Source organism: Lycorma delicatula, chromosome 2 (assembly GCF_047948215.1).
Source record: "Lycorma delicatula isolate Av1 chromosome 2, ASM4794821v1, whole genome shotgun sequence".
In the NCBI taxonomy this organism is placed as follows: Eukaryota; Metazoa; Arthropoda; class Insecta; order Hemiptera; family Fulgoridae; genus Lycorma; species Lycorma delicatula.
In genome coordinates this window covers 185448319-185470462 of record NC_134456.1, presented here as the reverse complement: position 1 = coordinate 185470462, position 22144 = coordinate 185448319, and the positions used below count along the sequence as shown (strand labels likewise).

At 30.5% G+C, this 22144-nt stretch overlaps 1 protein-coding gene across 1 annotated transcript in view; it reads right to left on the bottom strand.

The window, feature by feature from the left end:
• The window catches only part of LOC142320335 (inactive tyrosine-protein kinase 7-like), a 217938-nt gene extending 196110 nt beyond the window's left edge, over positions 1-21828 (bottom strand). The window contains exon 1 of the mRNA XM_075358041.1: positions 21691-21828. Coding sequence (XP_075214156.1) covers positions 21691-21727 — 37 coding nt within the window. The 5' untranslated portion in view covers positions 21728-21828. The remainder of the gene's footprint in view (positions 1-21690) is intronic.
• Positions 21829-22144: the final 316 nt, after the last annotated feature.

Here is a 22144-nt window from a genome sequence, read left to right as displayed (position 1 = left end):
ATTAGAGTAGGTAGATTTTAAAACGAATTTAACGTAATTAAAAAATAGAAATGTTAATTTAAAAAATGTAAACCTGAGGCTGCATAAGTCGATTAATATTCAACCATTTTGTTCAACTTTATACCACTGTCTACCATTAATCCGTACAAAATGATAAAATCACGACGGACTATAGAGGGAAATGTAAAGAGAAAAAACTCTATGGAAAGAAATAAAACAGAAACTTAGAATGAAGAAAGTATAAAATTTAAAAAAAGACAATCACAGAAACGGAAAGAAAATAAAATATCACTAACCTAGTAATGTTACTGATTTGATGAACTTTTAACAAAAAGAACCTTGTTAAATTCTTCATTTCTCACCATAAACCACTATAATATATTTTTTAATATATTCCTTGATCTTAAACATTACTAACGTAGTTTTATGCCATCTCACATTAATGCATTTGAAGTATTTATTTCAGCTTTTGACTGTGGCATTTACTTAGACGTAAATACCGAACGCTCAAAATGAGAAGGTAAATCAAAATGTTATAATATTAAAGAAGCTGAATTTATCCATACTCCCAATAATTAATTAATATTTTTACCGGTTCAATTTCACAATCTTAGGCATGCCTCTTCAAAGAGAGGAATAAAGCCACAAGTTATATAGCGGAGGACTCGTTTCTTTCCCCACAAAGGTAGAACATAACGGCAAAAAATTAACAACTCGGTAACACATAGTAACTCAAATTTAACATAACTTAAACATTTATTAAGAACCGATCAACTGAAATATTAGTAACAAAATAATAATAATAATAAGTTAAAAAGTATTAAATAAATAACAGTTACTGAAAGGAAAAATTCTATTTTATTACAGGTACAGTTATAAGTAACAAATAAATTGCACGTACAAATGAACAGACATAGGCCTACTTCGTCACTGGTAAATAAAAAAACTTATTTCAGTAAACACATTCGTACACTGAAATAACAATTAGGTTGTTGGTTTCAGTACGTGTTTCCAGTTTAAATCCGAATTTAATAAAAACCAGTTGACAAGTAAAAACTACACGCTGAAATACTGTAAATTTAATTTTGTTGTTAATTTTATAACCTTATAAAAGAGCCGGCAATGAATTTCCAGTACTTTCCCGGCTACTTCGGTTAAGTTATACAATTCATTTTTGAAAATCAATCATTTTAAGCTCTAAATTGTATCTTTATTGATAAAATAATCACTTTTTATTGAAAAACAATAACCAAACTTACGAATCCCTTTTTCACAATGTTATATATTTCTAATTTTACGATTGAATTTTCTAGAAGTGGTGAACATTTTTGGCTATTTTTTCAAAAAATACTAAAAAATAAGGGCTATCAAAAAGTAAGATGTTTGCATGTTAAATGCAATGGGTAATAACTTGGAGATGGATTTTAATTAAAAATTTTTTATGATTAAAAAAAATATTTTTTGTTATCACAGATCGTTGGAGTGGGATAGGGAAACGTTTTTATACTGGTTTGAAAGCCTATTTATGTAGAAAATATAGATGCAAAAAACTCCCATTAGTTCCTTTGCTGAAGCAAGATATAGCTAAAAAAAAAGAAAAATATGTCATATTTTGGGGAGTGAATGAATATTAAATAATTTTTTTTTGTAATTTGTGATCTTGATAAAAAGAAATTCAACTTTTGTGAGAAAAATATTTTGCTAAAGTAACCCAGTAAAATTTTTAATTTTATTTCGGCCAAAACACCGTAATCCTTTTTCCAACTTTCTCAAACATTTAATACATTCTTTCCTTTCGAAGGTATACCTACCAAATTTGAAGAAAATCGGTCGACAGGGTTGGGGGGGGGGGAGAAGTTATAAGACCAAATAGGTCAACATACTTAGGTACGTACGCACAAACGCCCGCCTGACAAAAATAATTTTTTTGGACTTTGAAGCAATGGAATAAAAACTTTTTTTTCGTAGATTATTACAATTTATTTAAATCTATTTGTTTCTGTTAAAAATGTTTTTAATGTTTTCTTAAAGCACAAACTTTAAAAAAAGACCAATTTTTTAAATTCTTTTTTGACCGATCTATAATATACTTTCCCGTTATAACTATAAATTCAATAGCAGGATATAGCCGGGAAAGTAGTACAATTCTTTAACATCTTTAAGATACTTTTATAAATTAATTTGAAATCTTTGTTTCATAATGCTAATTAAAAGAGAAATTATGAACATAATTTGTATATAAGAGCTTAGCACAAAACAGGGCTTAATCTAAAAACAAAATAAAAAACGAATTACAACAATTATTTATAGGTATAAAGCTCATTCAGAATGATGAGTTACTGGTGTATATATATATATATATATATATATATATATATATATATATATATATATATATATATATATACAGGAAAAGCTAAAATATGTAAGTCACGTTTTTTCTTTACAAATGAGTCCCGAGTTGTAAGCTCAATGAATCGCTTCATAATAAAGATAAAAGAAATCGAAAGTTTTAATTGCCATTTTTTTTTCTGTTAAACTACGTAATTTCATTTCACTTTATTACTGAAAAACGTTTTTTCAAAAATATAAAAAAGTATAAAAAATTTTTATAAAAGTATAAAAAACTAGCTCTACCCGCCATGCTTCGCTGTGGCACATTGTGGTGGCATGGATGAGAAATAAGAAACAAAACAAAGCATACGTTTCATAGAAGTTTAATTTGCAATACTTGTGGATATACAATATTTTTTGTTTTTCCGCTGTCTGCGTAGATATAAAGGTTATCTGGCTTGCCGACTCGGGAACACGCAACATACAGTTTCCCATGTGAGAAGCAATCCGCATCTAAATCTAAACCACACAATTTAGCTTATTACACAATTTTAGCTTTATTGATTGTGATTGCAAATGCCAATCGAATTGGCAATTGCAATCTTTTAAATTAAAATGGTGTATCGGTCGGGATTATGGGTATTCGAGGAATGAGGACATCTTAACCTTTGAAAGGCCCCGTTAAAATCGTTGCTTCCACTACGTTATTCATCAATTTCTTAACTGCAAGTCGCGTGCCGTTGCAGAGTTTTGGCTGATTAATATTCCGCAACAGGATAATTGTAATTTTTTTATCGAACCGTTGCTAGAATCAATCTAATGAGGAATGTTTTCCCAGTTCCTCCTGGCGCATCCAAGAAGAAGGTCCCCCAATTCCGTCATTTATTATTTGCATTATGCGATCATAAATGCCTTTCTGTTCACGCGTTAATTTGGGAATGTTTGATTGGACATATGACTGAAGATCACCAATGTTGTAACTGTTCACGGCGTAAATCCACATCAAATGAAGCAATCGCAGCTCGGGTGGGTGCTGGCATTCCCAATTGACTAAGAACTTTATTTGCAGTAGCTAAGCATTTGTCTTCAATATTTATCAATGCTTCGTTGTAAATGCCTTCTGTAAATTCCATGGTCATATTGGTATATTCTAGGCGTACTCTATGCAAAATATCCTCAGCCATATGCGATCGATATCTTTCCCATAACTCTGTGGGAGATGAAGGGAAGCAAGCGGTCAATATAATTGCGAATAATGCGCGAATTTGGTTTGGATGTGCAGTGTTGCACGCGTCATTAATACATATATCACACTGTTGGTCGTTTTCTAATAAATTCAGAGCTTGGTGAAAGGCGCAGCTCAATCACGACACGATCACACAAAAGTACCTCGATTAAAGTGAATATTTAATTCAGATTGTATAATAATCTGAATCAGATGCAAGTGGATACGTTTTTTTTTTTGTTAATAAACAATGTAATTGGGAACGGTATTGTTTCACATGTGACTGCGGTTGTCGTTAGCTAGTATGGCGGGTGTTCCCCTCGCTTCCGGCAGATGACGCGGTCACTGGTACACAACTGACCGTTAAAAAACTGTTTTCTCGCGGTCGCGGGTATGTGACTGATGCAAAAAATAGATAAAAACAATCTTTGATGCGGGTTATATATCGTGCTAAAATTTGAGCTCAATCGGTGTAGAACATTTTGAGTTTTTGAAGCGTACACAAACGAACTTAACGTTTTTATAAATAAAGATTTGTGGGCTGCGAAAAAACACATCATTTTAAATGCTTACAAAAGCAGAGTAATGCTTACAATTTACAGAATAATCAAACTGCGTTGATTTCAGATGTTAATAAACTGCTAACGTAAGTAGAAGTTGTGCTGCTTCAGTGTACAACGTGATTCTAGAGTATGAATCTACTAATGAATTACGGTCTCCAAAATGTTTTTCGAGTATGAATCTACTAATGAATTACGGTCTCCAAAGAAAACAAAACCCCGCAGGTGAATTGAGAAAAAGGTGAGATTTTGATAAAAACGCGATTCGTAAAAAAATTACACGAATTTGAATTATTTAGAAATAGTTTAGCGGTGTATTATGTCCTTTGGAAGAGAATTCGGTTATTGTCTTCGACAACGTTTCTTATCATTAAACTAAAAGAATTCCAGCCGTGTTATAGAAAAACAATGATATCAAAATGTGGCTTAGTTCAAAAGGAATAATTTTTGAAGAGGTTAATGTTAAAGATCTTGGTTAATGTTCAATCATTGCAAGGGGTTTCGCGTATTAAAAGTATAGTCCGTATAAAATTGGTTTGACACACGACGCAATATTGGTAAGTCGTGTTTTTATTCGGCTCCTAACGAATATGTTTGCCGGCCTCCGTGGCGCGAGTGGTAACATCTCGGACTTTAATCCGGTGGTTCCGAGTTGGAATCCCGGTCAGGCATGGCATTTTCATACGCTATAAATCATTCATATCATCACCAACTGCGGTTGTCCTTCTTGGTGGCTTTTCTTTTTGTTTTGGGGTTTTTTTAATAAAATACAGATGTTTTAGCTGTTAAATATAATTCAAAGAAATTTGCTACTTAATCAGTTGTGATTTTGTTTACATTGGCAACGGCCATACGGGCTCTTTGTGATTGGTCGTTGTGTTTGACAGCGGCCATCTTGAATTGATCTGATTGGTTTTCCTTTGTTTACATTTCCATCTGATTTATTAGCCTCTTATTTATTAAAAAACTGTACAAATTAAAAATAGATGATAACAATCTTTGATGCGGGTTATATATCGTGCTAAAATTTTTTTTATCGTGTTTTTTTTTTTAATAAAATACAGATGTTTTAGCTGTTAAATATAATTCAAAGAAATTTGATCGTTGTGTTTGACAGCGGCCATCTTGCATTGATCTGATTGGTTTTCCTTTGTTTACATTTCCAAATTAAAAATAGATAGATAGATTTATTAAAAATAGATGAAAACAATCTTTGATGCGGGTTATATATCGTGCTAAAATTTGAGCTCAATCGGTGCAGAACATTTTGAGTTTTTGAAGCCGTACACAAACGAACTTAACATTTTTATATATATATATATATATATAGATATTATTTATTACGTCACTACTTTTTAATTTAACAATGTTAAATTACGCTCATGTGAAAAGCACAAAAATAAATTATGAAAATACGTCTTACTAACTGGTAAATAAAACTAACTAATCTTTCGCACCTACGCTGGACTTTTTCCATTTACAGTTTTGCAGTTTCCACCCATTGTCCAAGTAACAGTCATTTTAGTCAGGAATTTTTAAAAAAAATAAATAAACAAAGGTGGTTTCGATTTGACAATTAAGAAAATTATTCGTCTTGTAGAGTAAGAAAATTGGTACAATACTAAAAAATAAACATTATTATATTTCGGATGAAGTGACATTAGTAAATAAAAAAACTATTATTATAAACTCTCCGTCGATGTACAATAATTTTGGCAAGAAAATGATAAGTGGTCGCCTTGTTTTTTGACTAGAAGTCAAAAACAGCAGTTATGCAGTATACTTATGACTTGTTCGTTAGAATACATACTACTCTGCAATTAAATAACAGCTATCTAATGTATTTTTTTTTTTGTCTTCAGTCATTTGACTGGTTTGATGCAGCTCTCCAAGATTCCCTATCTAGTGCTAGTCGTTTCATTTCAGTATACCCTCTACATCCTACATCCCCAACAATTTGTTTTACATACTCCAAACGTGGCCTGCCTACACAATTTTTCCCTTCTACCTGTCCTTCCAATATTAAAGCGACTATTCCAGGATGCCTTAGTATGTGGCCTATAAGTCTGTCTCTTCTTTTAACTATATTTTTCCAAATGCTTCTTTCTTCATCTATTTGCCGCAATACCTCTTCATTTGTCACTTTATCCACCCATCTGATTTTTAACATTCTCCTATAGCACCACATTTCAAAAGCTTCTAATCTTTTCTTCTCAGATACTCCGATTGTCCAAGTTTCACTTCCATATAAAGCGACACTCCAAACATACACTTTCAAAAATCTTTTCCTGAGATTTAAATTAATTTTTGATGTAAACAAATTATATTTCTTACTGAAGGCTCGTTTAGCTTGTGCTAATGTAATTTTTTTTTGTCTTCAGTCATTTGACTGGTTTGATGCAGCTCTCCAAGATTCCCTATCTAGTGCTAGTCGTTTCATTTCAGTATACCCTCTACATCCTACATCCCCAACAATTTGTTTTACATACTCCAAACGTGGCCTGCCTACACAATTTTTCCCTGCTACCTGTCCTTCCAATATTAAAGCGACTCTTCCAGGATGCCTTAGTATGTGGCCTATAAGTCTGTCTCTTCTTTTAACTATATTTTTCCAAATGCTTCTTTCTTCATCTATTTGCCGCAATACCTCTTCATTTGTCACTTTATCCACCCATCTGATTTTTAACATTCTCCTATAGCACCACATTTCAAAAGCTTCTAATCTTTTCTTCTCAGATACTCCGATTGTCCAAGTTTCACTTCCATATAAAGCGACACTCCAAACATACACTTTCAAAAATCTTTTCCTGAGATTTAAATTAATTTTTGATGTAAACAAATTATATTTCTTACTGAAGGCTCGTTTAGCTTGTGCTAATGTAATTTTTTTTTGTCTTCAGTCATTTGACTGGTTTGATGCAGCTCTCCAAGATTCCCTATCTAGTGCTAGTCGTTTCATTTCAGTATACCCTCTACATCCTACATCCCCAACAATTTGTTTTACATACTCCAAACGTGGCCTGCCTACACAATTTTTCCCTGCTACCTGTCCTTCCAATATTAAAGCGACTCTTCCAGGATGCCTTAGTATGTGGCCTATAAGTCTGTCTCTTCTTTTAACTATATTTTTCCAAATGCTTCTTTCTTCATCTATTTGCCGCAATACCTCTTCATTTGTCACTTTATCCACCCATCTGATTTTTAACATTCTCCTATAGCACCACATTTCAAAAGCTTCTAATCTTTTCTTCTCAGATACTCCGATTGTCCAAGTTTCACTTCCATATAAAGCGACACTCCAAACACACACTTTCAAAAATCTTTTCCTGAGATTTAAATTAATTTTTGATGTAAACAAATTATATTTCTTACTGAAGGCTCGTTTAGCTTGTGCTATTCGGCATTTTATATCGCTCCTGCTTCGTCCATCTTTAGTAATTTTACTTCCCAAATAACAAAATTCTTCTACCTCCATAATCTTTTCTCCTCCTATTTTCACATTCAGTGGTCCATCTTTGTTATTTCTACTACATTTCATTACTTTTGTTTTGTTCTTATTTATTTTCATGCGATAGTTCTTGCGTAGGACTTCATCTATGCCGTTCATTGTTTCTTCTAAATCCTTTTTACTCTCGGCTAGAATTACTATATCATCAGCAAATCGTAGCATCTTTATCTTTTCACCTTGTACTGTTACTCCGAATCTAAATTGTTCTTTAACATCATTAACTGCTAGTTCCATGTAAAGATTAAAAAGTAACGGAGATAGGGAACATCCTTGTCGGACTTCCTTTCTTATTAGGGCTTCTTTCTTATGTTCTTCAATTGTTATTGTTGCTGTTTGGTTCCTGTACATGTTAGCAATTGTTCTTCTATCTCTGTATTTGAACCCTAATTTTTTTAAAATGCTGAACATTTTATTCCAATCTACGTTATCGAAAGCCTTTTCTAGGTCTATAAACGCCAAGTATGTTGGTTTGTTTTTCTTTAATCTTCCTTCTACTATTAATCTGAGGCCTAAAATTGCTTCCCTTGTCCCTATACTTTTCCTGAAACCAAATTGGTCTTCTCCTAACACTTCTTCCACTCTCCTCTCAATTCTTCTGTATAAAATTCTAGTTAAGATTTTTGATGCATGACTAGTTAAACTAATTGTTCTATATTCTTCACATTTATCTGCCCCTGCTTTCTTTGGTATCATAACTATAACACTTTTTTTGAAGTCTGACGGAAATTCCCCTTTTTCATAAATATTACACACCAGTTTGTATAATCTATCAATCGCTTCCTCACCTGCACTGCGCAGTAATTCTACAGGTATTCCGTCTATTCCAGGAGCCTTTCTGCCATTTAGATCTTTTAATGCTCTCTTAAATTCAGATCTCAGTATTGTTTCTCCCATTTCATCCTCCTCAACTTCCTCTTCTTCCTCTATAACACCATTTTCTAATTCATTTCCTCCGTATAACTCTTCAATATATTCCACCCATCTATCGACTTTACCTTTCGTATTATATATTGGTGTACCATCTTTGTTTAACACATTATTAGATTTTAATTTATGTACCCCAAAATTTTCCTTAACTTTCCTGTATGCTCTGTCTATTTTACCAATATTCATTTCTCTTTCCACTTCTGAACACTTTTCTTTAATCCACTCTTCTTTCGCCAGTTTGCACTTCCTATTTATAGCATTTCTTAATTGCCGATAGTTCCTTTTACTTTCTTCATCATTAGCATTCTTATATTTTCTACGTTCATCCATCAGCTGCAATATATCGTCTGAAACCCAAGGTTTTCTACCAGTTCTCTTTATTCCGCCTAAGTTTGCTTCTGCTGATTTAAGAATTTCCTTTTTAACATTCTCCCATTCTTCTTCTACATTTTCTACCTTATCTTTTTTACTCAGACCTCTTGCGATGTCCTCCTCGAAAATCTTCTTTACCTTCTCTTCATCAAGCTTCTCTAAATTCCACCGATTCATCTGACAACTTTTCTTCAGGTTTTTAAACCCCAATCTACATTTCATTATCACCAAATTATGGTCGCTATCAATGTCTGCTCCAGGGTAAGTTTTGCAGTCAACGAGTTGATTTCTAAATCTTTGCTTAACCATGATATAATCTATCTGATACCTTGCAGTATCGCCTGGCTTTTTCCAAGTGTATATTCTTCTATTATGATTTTTAAATTGGGTGTTGGCAATTACTAAATTATACTTCGTGCAAAACTCTATAAGTCGGTCCCCTCTTTCATTCCTTCTGCCCAGCCCGTATTCACCCACTATATTTCCTTCCTTGCCTTTTCCAATGCTTGCATTCCAATCTCCAACTATTATTAAATTTTCATCTCCTTTTACGTGTTTAATTGCTTCATCAATCTCTTCGTATACACACTCTACCTCATCATCATCATGGGCGCTTGTAGGCATATAAACGTTAACAATCGTTGTCGGTTTAGGTTTTGATTTTATCCTTATTACAATGATTCTATCGCTATGCGTTTTGAAATACTCCACTCTCCTCCCTATCTTCTTGTTCATCACAAAACCTACTCCTGCCTGCCCATTATTTGACGCTGAGTTAATTACTCTAAAATCACCTGACCAAAAGTCGCCTTCCTCTTCCCACCGAACCTCACTAATTCCTACTATATCCACATTCACCCTATCCATTTCCCTTTTTAAATTTTCTAGCCTACCAACCTTTTTTAAGCTTCTAACATTCCACGCTCCGACTCGTAGAATGTTATTTTTTAATTTTCTGGTGACCCCTTCCTTAGTAGTCCCCACCCGGAGATCCGAACGGGGGACTATTTTACCTCCGGAATATTTTACCAAGGAAGGCGCCTCCATTATTGCTATGTGAAAATGCAGAGAGCCACATTTTCTTGGAAAAAAAAGCAGCTGTAGTTTTCCATTGCTTTCAGCTGCACAGTACTCAGAGGACTGAGTGATGTTGATACGGCCGTTTAAGTCATTGTGACTCCCACCCCTAACAACTACTGAAAGAGCTGCTGCCCTCTTTCAGGAATCATTCCTTAGTCTGGCTCTCAACAGATACCTCTCAGATATGGTTGCACCTTCGGTCCAGCTACTCTGTATCCCTGAGCACTCAAGCCCCCTCACCAACGGCAAGGTCTCATGATTCATAGAGGAGGAATGTAATGTAATGTAACAACTATTAAAATATTATTTTTTTAATGTCAAACACTACTTAAAGTGCTATACACAATTTCTTATTGTGTTAATCAAATCAAGTCGTATTTTTTTTTATTTATAGATATAGCGCATCATATCTACCCCAACCTGAAATATCTATAACTTGAAAAACTGCCGATAACTGGAAAACCTTTGGTGTAAAAAAGTATAAATTGGGCAAGAACGCCGAAAATGATTTGTCAGTTAATAGGGCATATTTAAAAAAAAAACTTTTTTAATGATCTTACACCGACGTTAACTCAAAATAGAAAGTGATAAAAAGGGTATTTTCGTTTAGTTTTTCCTAGGATTTTAAATAAAATTTCACTAATGAAATGAATGAAATTATATATGTTAACAGAAAAGAGTTTACAACCAAAATAATATCACTCACGGTTTTTTCCGTTATTCGAGTAATTTAGTATCAAACTCACCGGTAAAGATAAAACTTGACAATGTAGCATTGATGTTTACAACCTATCAAAGACGCATAAAACAATACTAATTCTTTATAAATAATAAAAAGTTGTTCCATATTCAAGAAATTATAAAAAAAAATAATTTTGATGTAGGAAAAATGTACGAGAAAATAAAGTTAGTACATACATATATATAACTACAAAATAAAAGCGGTTTTAATCTAGTTAATACATTAACATCGTAAAGAAACTTTAATCAGGGGTAAAAACTAAAAATGATGATTAAAAACATACCACAGACACTGGTTTGCTTAATAGAAAAAAAAGAAAAGGAATGAAAATGAAGATAGGTAGGATGCAAAAATTCTAAGTCTTTATTTTAACAGCCATTAAGTAAAATTTAATTCCCCCACTCTGAAGCCCCATTAATTGAAAAAAAACTTCCCTTCTGCTTGTAACAACCAGCCTTCCTAAACTTGTCAGCAGCTGTGAAACAAGAAAGAACCGAGCAACTCTACAAGCCCTCTTTTCAATTTCTATAACAAATAAGAAAGTAAATTACATTATTCCCATTAGTTAATTTTTTTGCTTAGATTAAAAATAATTTTTAAAATTAAACGTTACTTCACCCGATCTATTTATAGATTAGTTAATTAACAAAAGTTTTCTTTATTATTAATAATGCGTTTAGTGTTATTCAGTAATAAATTTGATACATCTTGAACAAGAATGAATCGTTTTACTCACATCCAAATACAACAAGATTTATTGTTTTTTATAACACTCTGAAGACACACCTTTTTTAATATCTGTCTGGAATCTAAAACATGCTAAAACGTATTAATTTTAATAATTAATCCAAAAATTCTTAAAGATGTAATTATTCTATTACAAATACCAATCTAGTCTTTACTTCAGTACTGGTATAATGTTTTACCGAATTTAAATGCCGCTAATTCTATAGTACGAGACTGATTTCTAGAGCCTACACGAGAAAATCCATTGAATTCTATCAGCTGTATTGTTTTTTTAATTTTCTTAAAGTTATGGCTACTGGATGGAACCGCGTTCCTTCGTCAACCCGGTATTCGATTTCATTGCATTTTGAAGTGTTTCAATGAATGTTTAAATCGCGTTTTATGAATTTCAGCTCTAACATTTTTCCCTTCGATAACATCTTACCACTCTAAATCTTACATAACTTACAGTACTATTCTACATTTACTTGACAGCTGACTGGTTTGATGCTATTCTAGAGTTCTTTTCGTGCTGTCCTAATCTTATAACCTTGATATAATCATTACGTACTAAATCCTCAGTTATAAGTTTTTCACATTTTCTATATGTATAAATATATTCTATTACCGATCTTTGCCTTCCTCTATAGTTTTCCTTTCTACTCGTTTCTCTACCAACAAATTAACCATAGCTGATGTCTTAATATAAGACCCAAAAGCCTAATTGGTCTGTATACAATATTCTGCCACAAATCTCTTTCCTCTCTCATCTGTTCCAAAACATTCTAACTTCGTATTTTATCAACCTATTTAATTTGAACATCTTAAAAATTACATTTTAAAGGTTTCTATTGTTTTCCTTTCTATTATCTTCATAGTTCATATTTTACTTAAGTGCTAACTCCACACAAACATTTTAAAAAAAGTCTTTCTATTTTTTGGATTTTAAACAGATTATTCTGCTGTTATTCTTCCATACTAGCAGATCTATTTTCGACATGAAAAATCTCTTTGCAAAGTCAAATTGTCTTTAATGTTTGCTTCCTCTATTTTTTGGAATTAAACTTCATAAATTTATTTATTTTCCTAATGTGAACCTTGCAATCTGTTCAACTAGTGAACAATAAGCAACCTCTCACGTCCCAATGAGATGAGGATGATATGTATATCATGTCAATAAAGTGTAATCTTATACAGACCCAGGCATACATTTCTGAGACGTGTGGTTAATTGAACTTCGAAGTACACCGACATCCACTGTCTAGTATTCAAATCCGTATAAAAGCAACTAGCTTTAACTAGGATTCGAACCTCAGAACCTTCGACTTCAAAAATCAGCTGTTAAACAACTGATTTGCGACGAGTTAACCACTAGACCACTGTAGGTGGGCTACACTACATAAATGACAAAACTTTTCTATTTCTGGTTTATTGCGTTCCCCTATCTTTATACTTAATTCCTTATATTATCTTCCTTCCTGTCGCATTTTATAATCTTTTTTCTACTACCTATTTTCCGCAATAAATCTGTGACATTTCACTACTTCATCTAACTTTCTTCTGATGAATGTCATCTGTAAATTTTTACATTTTTATCCTTTCCTCTTAGAATACTTACTCCTCTTTCTAATTCTTCATTCAATCCTTGCAACGCTTCTTCTATACATAAGTTCTAGATGAATTTTGGCTCTCTCCACAAGATGGCTTATATTAAAATATATGATTCTACAGTCTTCTAAAACCTGTTTTCCCCCTTTATTCTGTTGTAACTGCAAGAGTCTACACTTTTTTTTTAAATTAATAAACTTATCCTCCTAACTGTTTACAATATTACTGCTTCATAAATAAATAAGGAAGAAATCGTTATTAATTTCTGATTTTTAAAAGCTTTAGAATGCTTGAAATTTTATATACAAACAAGTTATTTACTGGTTAAAGAGAGAAAATATATCCGTTTAAACCACCAAACGAGGCAATCACAACCAATATACTTATAATGTATAAGAACATAACCCCCAAAAAATATGCTATAAATCTGTTTGTATGGTCATTAAAATATCTCAGAATGAAATATAATCAAATAGCAATTACGTGAAGGAACCTTGGTTAATTCAATAATCACAAACGTTCTCTTATCCTAAACAACATTAGTTAAAAATAAAAAAAAAACATACGCACAAAATTAGTAATTTTTTTTATAAACATTTAAAAAAAATGTATTTACTTGTACAGAATAGAAAATGTTATTATCTGTTATATCAAGTTTTAATAACAGAAAAGAAGAAAAATTATCTTGTTTAAAAATAGAACGGTGTTTTTAGGCGTTCATCAGCAATTGCAAGAATTGAAAATAAAAAAGTAAAACCTACGAACAACCTCTGTATTATACAGATTACTGGGTAACATTATTTTATGATACTTTTCGGTGTACAGTATTTGCTTCGATAAACTATAGCATTTGTCCAATACACTAGAGAAAGTTTGAATTCGGTTTCATTTTATTTAATTTATTACATTAACAATAAAACTTATACAAATTTAGATCTTCAAAGGTAGAGGGACCATTTCCATAAATAAAACAACAGAAAACACATCGGTAACAAATAATTTTTCTATACTTAAAACGGATAAAAGAAACACATGTAGTTTAAAATAACGAATATGAACAAAAACTATCGTTTTAATTTTAATGAGGAAAATCTAAAAGAAGACAGTTGGCAAACAAAACGACTTTGGTAATTAAAATTTAAATTCCATATTAAAAAAAGTTTTATTAAATGAACCACAAGCGAGCGCATGCACTAGATTTACTATTTCAAACAGATTTACTATTTCTTTGTAGTAAACAGTGTAAATATGGAATATTTTATAACTTTTTTTAGTTGTAAAAAAAAGATTGAGCTATGAACTCCGTTTCATAGCTCAATCACATATATATATCGAGCTAAAAATGAGATTGCAACTTATTTAATTTTATTTCTAACTGGATAATTATGAATAAGTTTACAATTTATTAAAAAAAAAGAGGGGGAATATATATATATATATATATATTCCTCCGCGTGAGTATATCACCGCGTGAATAAATAACAACCCAAGGTGGTCGAATGATCCGTGGGTTTTTTCTCAATGGATAATAATTTTAAATGTGAACTTTGGGTTCATTTGCATAATCTAGTCTTTAAATCTGCTTCTTTAGCATAAAATAAAATACAAAGTTAATGTATCAGAACAGATGACCTGAGTTATATCTTGTAAAGAATAGGTATTTCTAACATCATCAACAAATACATCTCGGTACAAACAACAAGAGCAAGTTTATATTATAACTCTTAAAGTAGATACTATCGATATTATACGTATGCGATTGTGCTTACAATATACATTCTCATTAACATTAGTTCCGTCCGTTACATTCAACATTCCACAATCGAGCGGCGCAACTGAACTGCAAGAAAATGAAGTATATTTTAAATGGTTATGTTAATTTTATATTACAATGAATTCCATTTCATAAAGAAATACGTATAATTAATTTACATTCTTTGAATAAATTTCCATATTATTAAGTGAAATTATACATTTAATAAAACCTGATAAAAAAACGTATTATATATTATACAAAAAATATTAAATTTAGTGGATTTTGTTTAATTTTAACTCAAATCAACAAACATATACTGTATTGTAAAATTATACCGGAAATAGGCAGATGATAAGAATCAACCTAAAATCGAACACAGAGTCTTTCTTTTGTTGATTCACACAAATCCAAAACAAACGTGCTTATAGAAAACAATAAAATAAAATAAACTGTAAAAAATCCATTAAAAATAAAGCACTAAAGAGTAAAAAAATCAGTAATATTTTTCAATTCTTTAAATTACATTTTTTTAAAGCCAATTTCAAATTAAGGTCAATAAACTTAATGCCGATTTCAAAAAGTCGAAATTAAAAAAAAATTGAGAAAACAATAAAATTACATTTTTTTTGTATTTTTTGAAGTTACATTTAAAAGAAATTAATTTTTTTATTTAATATTGTTTATTTTAATTTTAAAAATTTAGGCCTAAAAACACTGCTGCCAGTACAAGATAAAAAAACAAAGAAAAGAACTTGCGTTTTGATAAAAATAAAGTATACAGAGAAACATCGTAAAGAGACTGCTGTCGTGCGTGAGCTAAGACTCTAGAATGTGGGCATATGTATTAATAACGAAAAAATAATAATCATGATCCGTATTTATATAATCATATTTATCCGTACCAGAAAGGCACCTAGTTGTTGGTCGTCCCAGAAAGTACCATTTGGCTAATCTACAGCAGTAGACGCAAATAGATTCAGCACTGAAAAAGCGAGTTTCCTCATTATATTTAAATATTATAAATCGACTTTTTAAATATTAAAAAACAAAAATTTAAGACTCCTTTAAATATAATAAATAAAGTTTATGTTTACAAAGATGGAACAACCGTATCAATAGAAAAGTGTTACGGTTTACTTAAATTTTTCATCGCTTAAATTTAACGCTAAAATCAAAATGTTGCACGACAGAGAACATGCGTTTACATTGTCATGATTACTTAAGGACGATAAGTCCTAAATCCGGCTTTATAACACCTGATATCATAAGCTGTTACACAAAGCCTAGGCAACATTAAAACCTTTTACTCTAAACATGAGTTACGGGAAAAGTCGGTTCCTTTCTCCTCGGTAGCACAGTTTACTAATCTATGGACTGTAGAGACAGTAAATGCTACGGTATACATAAACGATAAGTTTCTTAACCGGATATAAACGTACATTATAGTGTAAAATTAATAAACTTCTACAAAGCTCTGAGAAATAGGCGTTAATCAACCGGGTCAGAGATATCTAAAATGCTTGCATACTACAAGAAGTCCTAAACCACTATAAAATAAAATAATTTATTTCGACGTATTGGTCATATACAACTGTTTCGTTAGTTTAATAAAACAATTTATAAAAAAATGAAATACTTCCAAACAACTATACATTAATAAAGTTTCCGCAGGAAAGTACAGAACATTTATAATAATCCTTTTTCACCATTTAATATTAGGATATTTTATATAAAGGTAAGGATTTTTTTGGAAGTCTTTAATAATTCAAATTATTCCTACACCCGTAAAAATTTATTTATCTAATTCAAAGCTTCGTTCATGAAGAAATAGGAAATGATGATAATCTAATTTAAACGTTTAGATATAAAAATACTTTATTCAAATAACCTATAAGCCACCATCATATCCAATGGGATACGGAACATCGCCAAACTTTGTACAACGATTATTTTCTTTTATTTTTATCCAATAATATTAATAATACTTTAACAAAATTTACAATACGTACCGTTAACTATATAACAATACGCACCATTGTATCGACTCGCGCTTTATTTCACTGAAATGGTTAAAATATTGTTGTAGTTGATCGAAACCATATATGAATGTTGTCAAAAAATCAACCAACTTTTTTTTGTGTGAAGATAACAGCTATCGTTCGAGTTTTTTTTAACATGTGACGGTGTACATACCAGAAGAAAATATAACGGAACTTTTTTGATAAAAAAATGTTTTTTATAAAATTTAGAAAGAATTCTCGAAAAAGTCTGTAGGTCCAAATGTATTTATGTCTGTAAATCCAAACAATTACGAAAACATAAAAACAAACGCCACCGTATCTATCCTCTTAAGTTCGATTATACCTGTATCACATAAACTATTTAACAGATTTTTAAGGAAACCGAAATAAAAAGAAAAAATTACAGCTAAAATCCTGTATTTAAATATTTATGATTAACGAATCACCAAAAAATTGGTGATAAAATCTGTGCTTTATCGTATTTCATATTTGTAAATTCTTTAAAAAATTGGTAAACATAATTTTTACCGCAGAAAGAAGAACGAAAACTGAATAGATTTTATTTGAAGAAAAAACTGCAGAATATTTTCTATTTCTATAATTTGTTTACGGCACCTTAAAAATTGCTCGATTGATTTTCATAACAAAAAGATGCAGCAGTGTATTGGCTCAGATCAACAACCGTTTTTTTTCCAATTTCCCCAAAAAAGGCCAATAAGAGGACAGGGATCCGCATCTCTGAAAATCTATCGATAAAATTAATGTTATAATGAGTTCAAAAAAGGATTGGTAATTTTTCGAAATCCAACAGCCAATTTAAATAACCTTTTTTTAACTTAGAGAAGTCCAAAATATAAGCATTGTTGCTTACAAGGTATTCGTATTAGCCCGTCGACCCTAACCACAATGATCCCGTAACTTTGAAAATCCTTCAGAGTTATGGGATCGTTAACAAATTTTATATATTGAAAATATAAGCATTGTTGCTTATAATTATAGAGATAAATTAACCAAACTTAACCTACGCTCTCGAACCTCGACTAATTAACAGTTATGTTTTGATTAATTAAATAATAAATAATTGCAATAATTATTGAATTCATTATTTAAATACTCAAAACATTAGTGTTAATTAGTGAAGGTTAGCGAGCGAAAATTAAGTTTGGTTAAATTATATTTATAAAATAAATAAATAAAAATGGTAATATAATGGTTATATCGGGTGATATTAATAATAACCAAAAGTTTGCAATTTATTGGTCACGGGCTAATACATAAGTACCGCTTATAATTATATTCTATTCAAACTTAACCTACGCTCGCTAACCTATATTAGCGAATGAAGGTACGCGAGCGTAGGTTAAGTTTCGTTAGATTATATTTACCATTTCAATGCAAATGGTAAAATTTCCAAAAATCTTAAAAAATGAAAATTACGTAAGTGTATTTTTAAAAAAATTGAAAAAAGTGGCTGTCAGATTCCGAAAAAGTTTCTTTTATAAAACATACACATCGAACAGTAAAAGGATATAAATCATATTGTCGATCTGCGATGCGACAATATGATGTAATACTTTCAATTTTTACTTCCTTATACGAAGTAAAGGAAGTATTGTGATCGCGAAAAATTTCAGTTTTCAGATTTCAACGGAGATATTCATTTTAACCATCCTTGAATTCATTTTGACTAGTTTCAGTTTGACGCCTGTACGTACGTACGTATATATTTTGCATAACTAAACGATTAGCCGTAGGATGTTGAAATTTTGGATTAAGACTGTTGTAACATCTAGTGTGCACCTCGCCTTTTGGTTGCAACTGGCTGGACAAAAATGCCAAAAAAAAACCGAAATTCCAAAAAATTTGGTTTTTGACTTTTTCTTAGCTGCAGTAATAAGCCCTCATTGAGAGCTATTCAACAATATGTCATAAGTGGTACTTATTTCCATTGGTTCCAGAGTTATAGTCAAATAAAATTTTAATTAATGAAATATTTGGATCTTACACGGGGAAGGCACATGGTTCAAATCCGACTTCATCTCCTTTTTTAAATTTAAATATATTTATTAGTAATTATTAATTTGGGATTGTAAAAAAAATTACAATAAATAATAACAATAAAAAAAATAATATCAAATTATAAGTTATTAACGAAATAAAATTTGACGTACTTTTCATTCTAAAAAAATATGTGTATGTAATTTAATACGCGTAAACAGAAGTCATGTGGGGCCCATATCAGATTTATTTTCATTAAGATATCAAATCAAAGCAGGGATAAAATTATCATAAAATTTCCGTCTTTTCACAATAAACAATCTCTTTCAGTAAATAACAAGGCACAGTAAACAAGCGAACAATTCCTGAAACTGTAGATATGATACTACTTAAGTATGTATATTTTTTCTTCACAATTTACCCGTAAAATTCGAATTTAAGTCTTCCTTAGTATCCTGTCCCCCAAAGTAAAATTTTTATCACAACTAATTTAGTAATAGATCAAATCTCACACGGTGTTAAGTGACCAATGTTTATCTTAATCGGTTAATAGTATTACTGAGGATGAATTGTAACTTATTATCCATAAATAGTTAACAAAATATTTACTTGCATATTACATTTTCTTTCTTTTCGGTTTCATAATTTAAAAGCTCCCAAAAATTCAGCAATACGTTTTTAATGATGGGAGTATAACTTTTAATGGCGTTAATTTAAGAAAATTAAATTAATGCATATTAAGACGTTTTTGAAGAAATAATAAAATAGACAAATAAATGAAGAAATAATAAAATAGATAAATAAATACAACTTAATTTTTGAAATTATTTATAAATTTCCCCCGTATACTTCGAAAAAGTTAATAACGGTTGAATTTGTATACGTTAAGTTATTGCGTTAATTTTTTATTTTGTTTCTAAGTATAATTTTATTTTTGTTTCTTATTACAATTTTCTGATAAAGCATATTAAAAAATATTTAGAATAATAAAAGAAATTAAACGTGTATTTACAGAAGCGGGAGTAAAAACGTATAATATAAAACGGAAGTAAGGTCGATTATTCATGTCGTCTGTAAGTCTACTACTTTGTTGTTTTGTTTTCGTACAGACTGAATACGACAGACTGCCCAAACCAAGCACACCATACTACTATGTTAACGAGTATTGCCTACAGACAAGTGAGGCATGTTTCGTTCAGTGCTCAGTACCATTGTTTGCTCAAGTATTGATTCAATTCACTCGATCTCTCTCACTCTTTACAGTACGTATACATACGCTGTACGTTTACCCCCTAACCTCACCGTCATTGCATTCAACTCTCCGACTCCCCTGCATAATACCATGACCACCCTAACAGAGTACTAGCTGCTGGCATCGTGCATGCAATACTTTTATGTTAGATATTGTTTAAAGCCAATCAACTAATTCGATAAGCAATAACCATAACCCATTAATTTCATAATTGAATACAACAGAGGTAATTTATTAAAAAAAAAAAACAAAATTGTTTAAACTCCCTTATTAAAATTTAATTTTCTCTCAAAATACTAAACAACTTTAATTAAAATCTACTTGCTTACTAAAAGTTACATTTAATTTAGTAAGTATAATCCACAGCTTTAAATAGTTTTAATACAACAGATTTTTATCTCCAATTAAATAAAATTAAATTAAGAGTAACTCTAATTATGCCCAAGTTTAAAACTTATCCGCTCAATTTACCAAATGTGTACGATAAACGATAATAATATGCAGATATCTGAAATATTTATATCAACGATTTATTCATACTTTGCTAGAAATCACTTAGTTTAATATTGCTTAATTAAAAATTATACTTTACAGATAAGGAAGATTTTCCCCTAAATGAACATCATTTAAGTGATTGCTACTTATCTCTAGCGATTAGTAGCATAAACTAATGTATGAAGAATAAATATTTAAGAAAATAGCATTAATTATAAAAACGGTATAGTAAATCTACATAAGTTTTTTTGTTTACTCCCTACCATAATTTTGAGAATAGTGTCCAAATCATTTTGAAAGAAAAAAAAAACATTAAATGTCAGTTATATTAGTAGATATAAAGTACGTAGTAAAACGCTTATGGTTGTTCACTATGTTCCGTTAACTAATAATAAAATTCAATCATTTTTTCTAATCAAAAAAAAAAGTTAAGAAAACATCGCTAAACAGTATTTTTAACTTTGCAAATCTTGAACAGATATAAAACTTCTAGATTAAAATTTATGTAATGCTTTTTAATATAAATGAATTTCGGTGTACAGTAAAAAAAAGGTATCAAATAACATATTTTAATAAGAAATAAATCATTCCACTTAATAAAATTACGTTTTAGTTTTTTTTTTTTTACAATGATTAAGAATTAAATTTTTCTGTGCTCACGAAATTAAGAATATGTAAATTTAAGCACAAATTATCAATTATTTTAAATGTTAATTAAGAATTTCGCAATATATGTTTATAACACAGTTGAGAAATTTGTGTGAAAACAGTAAATGTTTAAATAAGTTTTATTCAATGAAATAAAGATAATTAAAAATAAACCTATGTACGGTAAAATTCTCAACAGTAGTTAAAAAATGTTTAAATCACCTTTATGATTAGGTTATGCCATTTAAAACGGGTAACGAATCATCATGAATACTAACATACAAAAAGACGAAAATAATTGAAACAAGAAATCTAACAAATACGAAATAAATGTGATGAATAGCATCATATACACGTGCAACAAATCACAATATTAACATTATGTTTACAAGATAAGTACCGGTTAAAAAAATATATTCAACTCTGATGTTTACTTACCAAAAAATATAATGACATATGAACACTGAAGGAGCATTTTCACAATAAATAATAATGAATAAAATATACTTCAAGTCATAAATTCATTTCAAGCCTCATCCATCTACTCCGACACTCGTCACCAACCGACTAACAACACCACACGGTGCCTTATCCTACGACAGAAATGCTGAACGCCAAACTCAGCTGTTCCAACAGAATGCCACTCTTGTTGGAAATATAAAATTTCCCTTTGATTGCAAAAATTTCTCTTATTGTAGAAAAATAAAATCTTCATCAAAATTGATTGTCATTAAAATTTATTTAAAATGTTTTTAGTTTTAATTTTATTTGGAATTTAACTGTAAAACAAGAGCTGATTTGATTACGAAAAAAGTCGCTTTTGTTGTTAACATCTAATGTAAGCGATATGTTGAGGGCGCGAAATCCGAAAATGGTCCATCATAAAAAATTA